General features: G+C 33.2%; 1 protein-coding gene across 5 annotated transcripts in view; it reads right to left on the bottom strand.

Moving 5' to 3' along the window:
- Nucleotides 1-688: 688 nt before the first annotated feature.
- Nucleotides 689-16,503, bottom strand: part of LOC126747206 (neurabin-1) — a 67,407-nt gene continuing 51,592 nt past the window's right edge. For 4 of the 5 annotated variants that reach the window (XM_050455709.1, XM_050455714.1, XM_050455712.1 and 1 more), the window contains one exon: nt 2,295-3,860. In XM_050455709.1, coding sequence (XP_050311666.1) covers nt 3,597-3,860 — 264 coding nt within the window. In that variant the 3' untranslated portion in view covers nt 2,295-3,596. The other variant, XR_007664121.1, reaches the window with a different exon arrangement.

Here is a 16,503-nt window from a genome sequence, read left to right as displayed (position 1 = left end):
TGAGTCTCTGGTGGATGTGTTTCTCTTGTTCGATGTGACCTTGACGTGGCCTTGAGTCAAGGTCAAACCTTGAGTCTCTGGTAAATGTGTCTCTCTTATACGACGTGACCTTGACGTGGCCTTGAGTCAAGGTCGAACTATGAATCTCTCGTGGCTGTGTCTCTCTTGTTCGATGTGACCTTGACGTGGCCTTGAGTCAAGGTCGAACTTTGAATCTCTGGTAAATGTGTCTCTCTTATACGACGTGACCTTGACGTGGCCTTGAGTCAAGGTCGAACTATGAATCTCTCGTGGCTGTGTCTCTCTTGTTCGATGTGACCTTGACGTGGCCTTGAGTCAAGGTCGAACTTTGAATCTCTCGTGGATGTGTTTCTCTTGTACGACGTGACCTTGACGTGGCCTTGAGTCAAGGTCGAACTTTGAATCTCTCGTGGATGTGTCTCTCTTGTTCGATGTGACCTTGACGTGACCTTGAGTCAAGGTCGAACTTTGAATCTCTCGTGGATGTGTCTCTCTTGAACGATGTGACCTTGACGTGACCTTGAGTCAAGGTCAAACCTTGAGTCTCTCGTGGACGTTTGACCAGATAATTTTGACATCACGTCAGAATTTTTTTACTTACCTTCGGCATTTGTTTTGGACGTTTCGTCCTTTTCCATTTTAAAGGGATGAAATGATACACACAGGATATAAATACAATTGTTAATTTATTAATATTTACTTGACTACTTTTGATTTACGAATAATTACAAAAGTTAAAAAGAAATCACAAACGGGTCTTATTATTTAAAAAAACAGAAACAAACTGTTCTTACATCCTAGCTTCTGCGTAAAATACGTACAATCCGAACAAAATAAAGCGGAACAATCATTAAAATTGAGCACAATCGCAAGGAGGAACTTTCAGTGTTCATCCTAGTGTTGCGTGTAGGCGTAACTGTGCCTTAAGAGACCCAAAGTGTTCACCAATCACCAGTGTACACGAGGCGAATCAATTCAACCGCGTTATTTGTAAAAATTCAAATTTAGGAATCACTAACTCACTCCTTTAATAGGAACAACGTGTACACTAATGAACATCTTTAAAGACAACGTACACACTAACGAAAAATCTTGCGCGTTTTGACAGTTTGGGGTTGGTCCCAGAAACGAAAAGAAAAAAATGTAATTTTGATTCTATTTTGTACTAATTTCTCGAAATTCTAGAATAGCTGCTAGTGGTTCATCTTCCGCCCTAAGTAGGCCATTTAAGTGTACACACAAAATAAAATTATCACAATTTACAATTAAAAAAACAAAAAGATAGAAAGGAACATAACGATAAATAATTGCGTGGTAAGTACCTACTAAAATGTACAACGTCTATGTAAAATGGATGAATATACACTGGGCACGACTAAATTCCGTTACAAGGGTGAATATGGCGTTAAAACGGTCAGAAAGACAGTAGAAAAAGGATGCGTTTTCAGACGTTTCCAGGTTTTCATCCTTTTTTTACCATACAGTTTGCCGGTACCAGGATAAAAATTAAAAAGTCGATTTTGAGCGGAATTCGTCTCAAAAGTTTGACTTTTTGATTTTTTCGTAAAAAATGCTTATTTTAACCATCACTTACCCATACAGCCGAGCATTTAATTAATTTACGTTCATTATATAATAAAAAGACAACTATTACGACACCTCCCAGGGGTCGGTCGTATACTACAATAAATACGAAATAACTTCTTGGTTATTCCAGGGTGTCCCAAAAAGTACTGAGGATGGTCTTATAGAGGCCAAAACGTCGTAGAACAAAACTATTTTGTCTACTAACGACCGATTTCCTACTATAACAAAGTATAAAGAGGCTTCAACGCAAAAATTAATCATATCTTCTTAGGTAGCTGATCTACTGTTAAGACCATCATAGGCAAAGTTGAACAATATCTGACTGGATACAAGAATCTTTTTAAATTTCTACAATAGGATTAACAGTTTAGGAGATATATCGATTTGAATTTTGCTTCACGTCAGTACAGTCTTGAAACGTCACGCTCAGAGTTCTTGGATCATAACTCTTGATCTACTAAAGGTAGAATCATGAAATAAGCTGTATTGGATTGGAAATGATCCAGTCTAAAATGTTGGTAATACCTACTAAAGCCCTAGACCCAATACTTTTGGAGATATTTAGGCTGTAAAACAAAACGTCTCCTCAAAATTAGTTACGAGAGGAAAATCATGTATATCTTTTCGGGAAGTTGATCTACAGTAACCATTATAAGCAAAGTTAAAGAATGGATGCGCATCTATCAGTCTACAAACAAACAAATTTCAAATAGGATCAACAGTTTAGGAATTATGGCCACTTGAATTTTACTTCACGTCAGTACAGTCTTGAAACGTCACGCTCAGAGTTCTTGGATGATAACTCTTGATCTACTAAAGGTAGAATCATGAAACAAACTTTATTGGATTGGAAATGACCCAGTCTAAAATGTTGGTAATATCTACTAAAGGCCTAACCCTAATACTTTTGGAGATATTTAGGCTGTAAAACAAAAAGTCTCCTTTAAATTAGTTACGAGAAGAAAATCAAATATATCTTTTCGGGAAGTTAATCTACAGTAACCATTATAAGCAAAGTTAAAGAATGGCTACGCATCTCTCAGGATCTTTAAACAAATTTCAAATAGGATCAACAGTTTACGAATTATGGCCACTTGAATTTTACTTCACGTCAGCACAGTCTTGAAACGCCACGCTCAGAGTTCTTGGATGATAACTCTTGATGTACTGAAGGTAGTATCATGAAACAAACTTTATTGGATTGGAAATGACCCAGTGTAAAATGTTGGTAATATCTACTAAAGCTCTAAACCCAATACTTTTGGCGATATTTAGGCTGTAATACAAAACGTCTCCTTAAAATTAGTTACGAGAGGAAAATCATGTATATCTTTTGGGGAACTTGATCTACATGAATGACCATTATAAGCAAAGTTGAAGAATGGCTGCGCACCTACAAGCATCTTTAAACAAATTTCAAAAAGGATCAACAGTTTAGGAATTATGGCCACTTGAATTTTACTTCACGTCAGCACAGTCTTGAAACGTCACGCTCAGAGTTCTTGGATGATAACTCTTGATCTACTAAAGGTAGAATCATGAAATAAGCTTTATTGGATTGGAAATGATCTAGTCTAAAATGTTGGTAATACCTACTAAAGCCCTAACCACAATACTTTTGGCGATATTTAGGCTATAATACAAAACGTCTCCTTTAAATTAGTTACGAGAATAAAATCACGTATACCTTTTCGGGAATTTGATTTTGATTACATGGGACACCCTGGATACAGTTGCCCCTCCCTCTGCTACCCTGAAGCAACTTCTAACGTAACAGTGACAGTTCCAAGGCTAAAACTGTAATTTCTACGTTAAAACGGGGAGGGGACGTATTGCACGATTGACATGAAAAAAAAACCGGGAAAACTTATTGGCATCACAGTTAAATCCGCTATAATAAATAACATTCAGGCTCTAAGTTCACAATATTATACAATATTTACACATTTATGGCCCTAAATGCCGACAAACAGTCCGGCTAATAATCATCATTTCTTCTTGCTCGCCCTCTCCGCCTTCCGCATCTGTTTCTCCTTCTCTTTGCGGTCCTTTTCCTGTTGTTTCCGCTCCTTTTCCGCTTGCGCCTTCAGTTCCTTGATTTTCCGCTTCAGGCGGTTCTTGTCGTCGCTGGTGATGCCGAGGATCTTGAAGTCGGCGGAGGTGAGCAACAAGAGGGCGCTGCCGTTCACCTGGAGCTCCGCGAACTTCTGGATGTGCTGCTCCAGCCGGATCTGGAGGAGCCACTGGCACACCTGAGGATCCAGAGGTGATGAAACCCGTTTGTTAATGAGATATAGAATAAAAGGGTGGTAAACAAGTGAGAAAGTTTGGCAGAGAGAAAGTGGGGCACTATTGCCATTTTTTTGCGAGGCCCCTATGAAATTGACAAAAATGTCTCATAAACATTTTTTATTGCAAATCGGACCCTTTACATCAAGATAATTTTTAATTTTTATTTTTCGAAAATTTTAATTTTCTCAATTTTTTGGCTGTTAAAATGGGTCGATTTTCGAAGAATCCGTAATAGCTCCGTTATTTTTTGGTTTAGGGATAAAACGTATTCTAGCTTAATTTTAGACAATCTGACATAGAATCAAGTACAAAAATAAAAACAGAAATTTTCCTATTAGTTTTCGAGAAAATTGGGAAAATAGTCAAAATAGTTTTTTAGGATTTTTTCGAAAACGGCTAAATGTAATAACCCATAACTTTTACAAAAAGGCAGCACTTCTTAAGTCCCACAACTTTTATTTGAACCATTTTTCTAACAGACCTACAGATTTTCCAAAAAAAAATAAAAACAAATTTTTAGTAGAATTTCCAAGGGGGTCCCCTATGATTATTTTATAATGAAAAAAAAATTGTTTGTGGCATTACTATTGAACTGACAAAAATGTCTTATAAGGATTTTTTGTACCTATTTTAGTGCTTTACGCCCCGGTAATTTTTTAAAAATTCGAAATTTAAAAAAAAGTTGTAAATAAAGAATTATATAAGCTCAAAGGTATTTTTGTTTATAATAAGGGCTAGGGTTAATGTAAAATTAAAGGCGTTACACCATTTTAAACTAGAGGTAAAGGGCTCTATTTCTGCCAGTTTTCATGACTAGCAATTAACCAGGCAGAGAGTTATAAAGGTTCAAATGATGTAAATAAAGAATTATATAAGCCCAAAGGTATTTTTGTTCATAATAAGGGCTAGGGTTAATGTTAAATTACGGGCTTTATACCATTTAAAACTAGAGATGAAGGGCTCCATTTCTGCCAATTTTCATGACTAGCAATTAACTAGGAAGAAAGTTATAAGGGTTCAAATGAAGTAAATAAAGATTTATATAACCTCAAATGAATTTTTGTTTATAATAAAGGCTAGGGTTAATGTTTAATTAGGGCCTTTATAATAATTAAAACTGAAGATGAAGGGCTCCATTTTTACCAATTTTCATGACTAGCAATTAACCCGGAAGAATGTTACAAGGATTTAAAAGCTGGCACCGAAGAATTATCTAACCTCAAAGATATTTTTGCTCATAATAAGGGCTAGGGTCAATGTAAAATTAAGGGCGTTACACCATTTTAAACTAGAGGTAAAGAGCTCCATTTCTGCTAACTTTCATGACCAGCAATGAACCAGGAAGAAAGTTAGAAGAATTCAAATGATGTAAATAAAGATTTATATAAGCTCAAAGGTATTTTTGTTTATAATAAGGGCTAAGGTTAATGTTAAATTAAGGGCTTTATACCGTTTTAAACTAGAGATAAAGGCCTCCATTTGTGCCAATTTTGATGACTAACAATGAATCAGGAACAAAGTTATAAGGGATCAAATGATGTAAATAAAGATTTATATAACCTCAAAGATATTTTTGTTTATAATAAGGGCTAGGGCTAAAGCTAAATTAAGGGCGTTACACCATTTTAAACTAGAGGTAAAAAGGTCCATTTCTGCAGATTTTCATGACTAGCAATGAAGCAGGAAGAATGTTACAAGGATTTGAAAGTTAGCACCGAAGAATTATCTAACCTCAAAGGTATTTTTGTTTATAATAAGGGCTAGGGTTAATGCTAAATTAGGGGCGTTATACCATTTTAAACTAGAGGTAAAGGGCTCAATTTTTGCAAAGTTTCATGACTAGTAATGAACTAAGCAGAATGTTGTAAGGGTTCAAATAATGTAAATAAAGAATTATACAAGCTCAAAGGTATTTTTGTTTATAATAAGAGTTAGGGTTAATGTTAAATTAAACGCTTTATACTATTTAAAACTAGAGATGAAGGGCTCCATTACTGCTAGTTTTCATGAATAACAATTGACCAGGAAGCAAGTTACAAGGATTTGAATGTTGGTACCGAAGGATGGCATAACCTCAAAGATATTTTTGTTCATAAGAAGGGCTAGGGTTAATGTTAAATTAAGGGCTTTATACTATTTTAAACTAAAGGTAAAGAACTTTATTGATTGCCAGTTTTCATAACTAGCAATAAACCAGGAAGAAAGTTACAAGGATTTAAAAGTTGGTACCGAAGAATGACATAACCTCACAGATATTTTGTTTATAATAAGGGGTAGGGATGATACTAAATTAAGGGCGTTACACCCTTTTATAAAAGAGGTAAAGGGCTCCATTTCTGCCAGTTTTCATGACTAGCAATGAGCCAGGAAGAAAGTTATAAGGGATCAAATGATGTAAATAAAGATTTATATAAGCTCAAAGGTATTTTTGTTTATAATAAGGGCTAGGGTTAATATTAGATTAAGGGCTTTATACTGTTTAAAACTAGAGGTAAAGGGCTGCATTTCTAGTAATTTTCATGACTTGCAATTAACCAGGAAGAATGTTACAAGAATTTGAAAATTGGTACAGAAGAATGATATGACCTCAAACATATTTTTGTTCATAATAAGGACTAGGGATGATGTTAAATTAAGGGCTTTATACTATTTTAAACTAGAGGTGAAGGGCTCTATTTCTGCCAATTTTCATAACTAGCAATTAACCAGGAAGAAAGTTACAAGGATTTCAAAGTTGGTACCGAAGAATGACATAACCTCACAGATATTTTGTTTATAATAAGGGCCAGGGATGATACTAAATTAAGCGCGTTATACCATTTTAAACTAGAGGTAATGAAACTCCATTTCTGCCAGTTTTCATGACTAGCAATTAACCAGGAAGAATGTTACAAGGATTTGAATGCTGGCACCGAAGAATTATCTAACCTCAAACATATTTTTGTTCATAATAAGGGCTAGGGCGAATGCTAAATTAAATGCTTTATACTGTTTAAAACTAGAGGTGAAGGGCTGCATTTCTGCCAATTTTTATGATTTGCAATTAACCAGGAAGAAGGTTATAAGGGTTCAAATGATGTAAATAAAGATTTTTATAAGCTCAAAGGTATTTTTGTTTATAACAAGGGCTAGGGTTAATGTTAAATTAAGGGGTTTATACTATGTAAGACTAGAGGTGAAGAAGTGCATTTCTGCCAGTTTTCATAACTAGCAATAAACCAGGAAGAAAGTTACAAGGATTTCAAAGTTGGTACCGAAGAATGACATAACCTCACAGATATTTTGTTTATAATAAGGGCCAGGGATGATACTAAATTAAGGGCGTTACACCATTTTAAACTAGAGGTAAAGGACTCTATTTTTGAAACGTTTCATGACTAGCAATAAATCAGGCAGAAAGTTATAAGAGTTCAAATGATGTAAATAAAGATTAATATAGGCTCAAGGTATTTTTGTTTATAATAAGGGCTAGGGTTAACGTTAAATTAAGGGCTTTATACTGTTTTAAACTAGATGTAAAGAACTCCATTTCTGCCAGTTTTCATGACTAGCAATTAACCAGGAAGAAAGTTACAAGCATTTGAAAGCTGGCACCGAAGAATTATATAACCTCAAAGATATTTTTGTTTATAATAAGGGCTAGGGTTAATGTTAAATTAAGGGGTTTATACTATGTGAAACTAGAGGTGAAGAACTGCATTTCTGCCAATTTTCATGACTAGCAATGAACCAGGAAGAAAGTTATAAGGGTTCAAATGATGTAAATAAAGATTTATATAAGCTCAAAGGTATTTTTGTGTATAATAAGGGCTAGGGTTAATCTTAAATTAAGGGCTCTATACGATTTAAAACTAGAGATAAAGGGCTCCATTTCTGTTAGGTTTTATGACTTGCAATTAACCAGGAAGAAAGTTACAAGGATTTGAAAGCTGGCACCGAAGAATTATATAACCTCAAAGATATTTTTGTTCCTATTAAGGGCTAGGGTTAAAGCTAAAATAAGGGCGTTACACCATTTTAAACTAGAGGTAAAGAGCTCTCTTTCTGCCAGTTTTCATGACTAGCAATGAACCAGGAAGAATGTTATAAGGGATCAAATGATGTAAATAAATATTTTTATAAACTAAAAGGTATTTTTGTTTATAATAAGGGCTAGGGCTAATGTTAAATTAAGGCCTTTATACTATTTAAAACTACAGGTAAGGAGCTCCATTTCTGCCAATTTTCATGACTAGCAATTAACCAGGAAGAATGTTACAAGGATTTGAATGCTGGCACCGAAGAATTATCTAACCTCAAACATATTTTTGTTCCTAATAAGGGCTAGGGTTAATGCTAAATTAAGGGCGTTATACCGTTTTAAACTTGAGGTAAATGGCTTCATTTTTGCCAATATTGATTAGCAGCAATGAACCAGGCAGAAAGTTATAAGGGTTTAAATTATGTAAATAAAGAATTATATAGGCTCAAAGGTATTTCTGTTTATATTAAGGGCTAGGGATGATACTAAATTAAGGGCGTTACACCATTTTAAACTAGAAGTAAAGGGCTCTATTTCTGCCAATTTTCATGACTAGTAATGAACCAGGAAGAATGTTACAAGGATTTGAAAGTTAGCACCAAAGAATTATCTAACCTCTAAGGTATTTTTGTTTATAATAAGGGCTAGGGTTAATGTTAAATTAAGGCCGTTACACTAATTTAAACTAGAGATAAAGGCCTTCATTTCTGCCAATTTTCATAAGCAACAATAAACCAGGCAGAAAGTTATAAGGGTTCAAACGATGTAAATAAAGATTTATATAAACTCAAAGGTATTTTATTTACAATAAAGGCTAGGGTTAATATTAAATTAAAGGCTTTATATTGTTTAAAACTAGAGGTAAAGGGCTGCATTTCTACCAATTTTCATGACTTGCAATTAACCAGGAAGAATGTTAGAAGGATTTGAATTCTGACACCGAAGAATTATCTAAACTCAAACATAATATTGTTCATAATAAGGGCTAGGGATAATGCTAAATTAAGGCTTTACACTATTTTAAACTACAGGTGAAGGGCTTTATTTCTGCCAATTTTCATAACTAGCAATTAACCAGGAAGAAAGTTACAAGGATTTCAAAGTTGGTACCGAAGAATTATATAACCTCAAAGATATTTTTGTTTATAATAAGGGCTAGGGTCAATACTAAATTAGGGATGTTATATCAGTTTAAACTAAAGGTAAAGGACTTCATTTTTGCAAAGTTTCATTACTAGCAATGAACCAGGAAAAATGTTACAAGGATTTGAAAGCTGCCACCGAAGAATTATCTAACCTCAAAGATATTTTTGTTTATAATAAGGCCTAGGGTTAATGTTAATTTAAGGACATTATACCATTTTAAACTAGAAGTAAAGGGCTCTATTTCTGTCAATTTTCATGACTAGCAATTAACCAGGAAGAAAGTTATAAGGGTTCAAATTATGTAAATAAAGATTTATATAAGCTCAAAGGTATTTTTGTTTATAATAAGGGCTAGGGTTAATGTTAAATTAAGGGCTTTATACTATTTAAAATTAGAGATGAAGGGCTCCATTTTTGCAAAATTTCATGACTAGTAATGAACTAGGCAGAATGTTGTAAGGGTTCAAATGATGTAAATAAAGAATTATACAAGCTCAAATATATTTTTGTTTATAATAAGGGCTAGGGTTAATGCTTAATTAGGAGCATTATATCATTTTAAACTAGAGACAAAGAGCTCCATTTTTGCAAATTTTCATGACTTGCAATGAACCAGGCAGAAAGTTATAAGGGTTCAAATGATGTAAATATAGATTTATATAAGCTCAAAGGTATTTTTGTTTATAATAAGGGCTAGGGTTAATGCTAAATTAAGGGCGTTACACCATTTTAAACTAGAGGTATATGGTTCCATTTGTGCCAATTTTCATGACTAACAATGAACCACGCAGAAAGTTATAAGGGTTCAAATTATGTAAATAAATATTTATATAAGCTCAAAAGTATTTTTGTTTCCAATAAGGGCTACGGTTAATGTTAAATTAAGGGCTTCATACTGTTTGAAACTAGAGGTAAAGAACTCCATTTCTGCCAATATTCATGATAAGCAATTTACCAGGAAGAAAGTTACAAGCATTTGGAAGCTGGCACCGAAGAATTATATAACCTCAAAGATATTTTGTTTATAATAAGGGCTAGGGATGATACTAAATTAAGAGCGTTACACCATTTTAAACTAGAGGTGAAGAACTGCATTTCTGCCAGTTTTCATGACTAGCAATTAACCAGGAAGAAAGTTACAAGGATTTGAATGTTGATACCGAAGAATTATATAACCTCAAAGATATTTTTATTTATAATAAGGGCTAGGCTTAATATAAAATTAAGGGCTTTATACTGTTTAAAACTAGAGGTGAAGGGCTGCATTTCTGCCAATTCTCATAACTAGCAATTAACCAGGAAGAGAGTTACAATGATTTCAAAGTTGGTACTGAAGAATGACATAACCTCACAGATATTTTGTTTATAATAAGGGCCAGGGATGATACTAAATTAAGGGCGTTACACCATTTTAAACTAGAGGTAAAGGACTCCATTTTTGAAAAGTTTCATGACTAGCAATAAATCAGGCAGAAAGTTATAAGAGTTCAAATGATGTAAATAAAGATTAATATAGGCTCAAGGTATTTTTGTTTATAATAAAGGCTAGGGTTAATATTAAATTAAGGACTTTATACTGTTTAAAACTAGATGTAAAGAACTCCATTTTTGCCAGTTTTTATGACTAGCAATGAACCAGGAAAAATGTTACAAGGATTTGAAAGTTGGTACCGAAGAGTGACATAACCTCACAGATATTTTGTTTATAATAAGGGCTAGGGATGATACTAAATTAAGAGCGTTACACCATTTTAAACTTAAGGTAAATAACTTAATTTCTGTCAATTTTCAATTTTCATGATTAGCAATTAAGCAGGAAGAAAGTTATAAGGGTTCAAATGATGTAAATAAAGATTTATAGAAGCTTAAAGGTATTTTTGTTTATAATAAGGGCTAGGGTTAATGCTAAATTAGGAGCGTTATTCCATTTTAAACTAGAGGTAAGGAACTCCATTTCGGCCGTTTTTCATGACTAGCAATAAACCAGGCAGAAAGTTATAAAGGTTCATATGAGGTAAATAACGATTTATATAAACTCAAAGGTATTTTATTTACAATAAAGGCTAGGGTTAATATTAAATTAAAGGCTTTATATTGTTTAAAACTAGAGGTAAAGGGCTGCATTTCTATCAATTTTCATGACTTGCAATTAACCAGGAAGAATGTTACAAGAATTTGAAAATTGGTACCGAAGAATGACATAACCTCACAGATATTTTGTTTATAATAAGGGCTAGGGTTAATGTTAAATTAAGAGAGTTATACTATTTTAAACTAGAAATAAAGAAATCCATTTCTGTCAATTTTCATGACTAAGAATTAACCAGGAAAAAAGTTATAAGGGTTCAAATGATGTAAATAAAGAATTATATAAGCTCAAAGGTATTTTTGTTTATAATAAGTGCTAGGGTTAATGTAAAATTGAGGGCTTTATACTGTTTTAAACTAGAGATGAAGGGCTCCATTTCTGTCAGTTTTTATGACTAGCAATTAACTAGGAAGAAAGTTACAAGGTTTTGAAAGTTGGTACCGAAAAATGATATAACCTCAAAGATATTTTTGTTCATAATAAGGGCTAGGGTAAATGTAAAATTAAGAGGTTTACACTATGTAAAACTAGAGGTGAAGGGCTGCATATCTGCCAATTTTCATGACTAGCAATGAATCAGGAAGAATGTTACAAGGATTTGAAAGCTAGCACCGAAGAATTATCTAACCTCAAAGATCTTTTTGTTCATAATAAAGGTTAGGGTTAAGGCTTAATCAAGGGCGTTATACCATTTTAAACTAGAGGTAAAGGGCTCTATTTCTGCCAGTTTTCATGAGTAGCAATGAACCAGGAAGAATGTTATAAGGGATCAAATTATGTAAATAAAGATTTATATAAGCTCAAAGGTATTTTTGTTTATAATAAGGGCTAGGGTTAATGTTAAATTAAGGGCGTTACACCAGTTTAAACTAGAGGTAAAGAACTCCATTTCTGTCAATTTTCATGACTAGCAATTGACCAGGAAGAAAGTAACAAGGATTTGAATGTTGGTACCGAAGGATGGCATAACCTCAAAGATATTTTTGTTTATAATAAGGGCTAGGGCTAAAGCTAAATTAAGGGCGTTACACCATTTTAAACTAGAGGTAAAAAGGTCCATTTCTGCAGATTTTCATGACTAGCAATGAACCAGGAAGAATGTTACAAGGATTTGAAAGTTAGCACCGAAGAATTATCTAACCTCAAAGGTATTTTTGTTTATAATAAGTGCTAGGGTTAATGCTAAATTAGGGGCGTTATACCATTTTAAACTAGACGTAAAAGGCTCAATTTTTGCAAAGTTTCATGACTAGTAATGAACTAAGCAGAATGTTGTAAGGGTTCAAATAATGTAAATAAAGAATTATACAAGCTCAAAGGTATTTTTGTTTACAATAAGAGTTAGGGTTAATGTTAAATTAAACGCTTTATACTATTTAAAACTAGAGATGAAGGGCTTCATTACTGCTAGTTTTCATGAATAACAATTGACCAGGAAGAAAGTTACAAGGATTTGAATGTTGGTACCGAAGAATGACATAACCTCACAGATATTTTGTTTATATTAAGGGCTAGGGATGATACTAAATTAGGGGGGTTACACCGTTTTATAATAGAGGTAAGGGGCTCCATTTCTGCCAGTTTTTCTGACTAGCAATGAGCCAGGAAGAAAGTTATAAGGGATCAAATGATGTAAATAAAGATTTATATAAGCTCAAAGGTTTTTTTGTTTATAATAAGGGCTAGGGTTAATGTTAAATTAAGGGAGTTATACTATTTTAAACTAGAGATAAAGGACTTCATTTCTGCTCATTTTCATGACTAGCAATAAACCAAGAAGCATCTTACAAGGATTTGAATGCAGGCACTGAAGAATTATCTAACCTTAAAGATATTTTTGTTCATAATAAGGGCTAGGCATAATGTTAAATTAAGAGCTTTATACTATTCGAAACTACAGATGAAGGGCTCTATTTGTGCCAGTTTTCATGACTAGCAATTAACCAGAAAGAATGTTACAAGGATTTGAATGTTGGTACCGAAGAATTATCTAACATCAAAGTTATTTTTGTATATAATAAGGGCTAGGGATGATGCTAAATTAAGGGCGTTACACCATTTTAAACTAGATGTAGAGAACTCAATTTTTGCTAATTTTCATGAGTTGCAATTAACCAGAAAGAAAGTTATAAGGGTTCAAATGATGTAAATAAAGAATTATACAAGCTCAAAGATATTTTTGTTTATAATAAGAGCTAGGGTTAATGCTAACATAATTGCGTTAGACCATTTTAAACTAAAGGTAAAGAACCCTATTTCTACCAATTTTCATCACCAGCAATTGACCAGGAAGAATGTTACAAGGATTTGAAAATTGGTACCGAAGAATGATATAACCTCAAAGATATTTTTGTTTATAATAAGGGCTAGGATTAATATTGAATTAAGGGCGTTATACCATTCTTAACTAGAGGTAAAGGGCTCCATTTCTGTCAATTTTCATGACCAGCAATGAGCCGGGAAGAAAGTTATAAGGGATCAAATAATGTAAATATAGATTTATATAAGCTCAAAGGTATTTTTGTTTATAATAAGGGCTAGGGTTAATATTAAATTAAGGGCTTTATACTGTTTAAAACTAGAGGTAAAGGGCTGCATTTCTACCAATCTTCATGACTTGCAATTAACCATGAAGAATGTTAGAAGGATTTGAATTCTGACACCGAAGAATTATCTAACCTCAAACATATTTTTGTTCATAATAAGGGCTAGGGATAATCCTAAATTAAGGGCTGTATACTATTTTAAACTAGAGGTGAAGGGCTTTATTTCTGCCAATTTTCATAACTAGCAATTAACCAGGAAGAAAGTTACAAGGATTTCAAAGTTGGTACCGAAGAATGACATAACCTCACAGATATTTTGTTTATAATAAGGGCTAGGAATGACATTAAATTAAGGACGTTACACCATTTTAAACTAGAGGTAAAGAACTCCATTTGTGCCATTTTTCATGACTAGCAATAAACCAGGCAGAAAGTTATAAAGGTTCATATGAGGTAAATAACGATTTATATAAACTCAAAGGTATTTTATTTACAATAAAGGCTAGGGTTAATATTAAATTAAAGGCTTTATATTGTTTAAAACTAGAGGTAAAGGGCTGCATTTCTACCAATTTTCATGACTTGCAATTAACCAGGAAGAATGTTACAAGAATTTGAAAATTGGTACCGAAGAATGACATAACCTCACAGATATTTTGTTTATAATATGGGCTAGGGTTAATGTTAAATTAAGGGAGTTATACTATTTTAAACTAGAGATAAAGGACTCCATTTCTGCTCATTTTCATGACTAGCAATAAACCAAGAAGCATCTTACAAGGATTTGAAAGTTAGCACCGAAGAATTATCTAACCTCACAGATATGTTTGTTCATAATAAGGGCTAGGGTTAATGTTAAATTAAAGGCTTTATACTATTTAAAATAAGAGATGAAGGGCTCCATTTCTGTCAGTTTTAATTAATAGCAATTAACCAGAAAGAAAGTTACAAGGATTTGAAAGTTGGTACCGAAGAATGACATAACCTCACAGATATTTTGTTTATAATAAGGGCTAGGGATGATACTAAATTAAGAGCGTTACACCATTTTAAACTAGAGGTAAAGAACTCCATTTCTGTCAATTTTCATGACTAGCAATTAACCAGGAAGAAAGTTACAAGGATTTGAATGTTGGTACCGAAGGATGGCATAACCTCAAAGATATTTTTGTTTATAATAAGGGCTAGGGCTAAAGCTAAATTAAGGGCGTTACACCATTTTAAACTAGAGGTAAAAAGGTCCATTTCTGCAGATTTTCATGACTAGCAATGAACCAGGAAGAATGTTACAAGGATTTGAAAGTTAGCACCGAAGAATTATCTAACTTCAAAGGTATTTTTGTTTATAATAAGTGCTAGGGTTAATGCTAAATTAGGGGCGTTATACCATTTTAAACTAGAGGTAAAGGGCTCAATATTTGCAAAGTTTCATGACTAGTAATGAACTAAGCAGAATGTTGTAAGGGTTCAAATAATGTAAATAAAGAATTATACAAGCTCAAAGGTATTTTTGTTTATAATAAGAGTTAGGGTTAATGTTAAATTAAACGCTTTATACTATTTAAAACTAGAGATGAAGGGCTCCATTACTGCTAGTTTTCATGAATAACAATTGACCAGGAAGAAAGTTATAAGGATTTGAATGTTGGTACCGAAGGATGGCATAACCTCAAAGATATTTTTGTTCATAAGAAGGGCTAGGGTTAATGTTAAATTAAGGGCTTTATACTATTTTAAACTAGAGGTAAAGAACTTTATTGATTTCCAGTTTTCATAACTAGCAATAAACCAGGAAGAAAGTTACAAGGATTTCAAAGTTGGTACCGAAGAATGACATAACCTCACAGATATTTTGTTTATAATAAGGGCCAGGGATGATACTAAATTAAGGGCGTTATACCATTTTAAACTAGAGGTAAAGAACTCCATTTCTGCCAGTTTTCATGACTAGCAATTAACCAGGAAGAATGTTACAAGGATTTGAATGCTGGCACCAAAGAATTATCTAACCTCAAACATATTTTTGTTCATAATAAGGGCTAGGGCGAATGCTAAATTAAATGCTTTATACTGTTTAAAACTAGAGGTGAAGGGCTGCATTTCTGCCAATTTTTATGATTTGCAATTAACCAGGAAGAAGGTTATAAGGGTTCAAATGATGTAAATTAAGATTTATATAAGCTCAAAGGTATTTTTGTTTATAATAAGGACTAGGGTTAATGTTAAATTAAGGGCGTTACACCATTTTAAACTAGAGGTAAAGAGCTCCATTTCTGCCAATTTTCATGACTAGCAATGGGCCAGGAAAAATGTTACAAGTATTTGAAAGTTAGCACCGAAGAATTATCTAACCTCAAAGGTATTTTTGTTTATAATAAGTGCTAGGGTTAATGCTAAATTAGGGGCGTTATACCCTTTTAAACTAGAGGTAAAGATCTCCATTTTTGCAAAGTTTCATGACTAGCAATGAACCAAGAAGAATGTTACAAGGATTTGAATGTTGGCATCGAAGAATTATCTAACCACAAAGGTATTTTTGTTTATAATAAGGGCCAGGGCTAAAGCTAAATTAAGGCCGTTATACCATTTTAAACTAGAGGTAAGGAACTTTATTTCGGCCCGTTTTCATGACTAGCAATAAACCAGGCAGAAAGTTATAAAGGTTCAAATGAGGTAAATAAAGATTTATATAAACTCAAAGGTATTTTTGTTTATAATAACGGCTAGGGTTCAGGCTAAATTAAGGGCGTTACACTATTTTAAACTAGAGGTAAAGGGCTGTATTTCTGTCAATTTTCATG

This window comes from Anthonomus grandis, chromosome 19, assembly GCF_022605725.1.
Source record: "Anthonomus grandis grandis chromosome 19, icAntGran1.3, whole genome shotgun sequence".
In the NCBI taxonomy this organism is placed as follows: Eukaryota; Metazoa; Arthropoda; class Insecta; order Coleoptera; family Curculionidae; genus Anthonomus; species Anthonomus grandis.
This window is presented reverse-complemented; position numbering and strand designations above follow the sequence as displayed.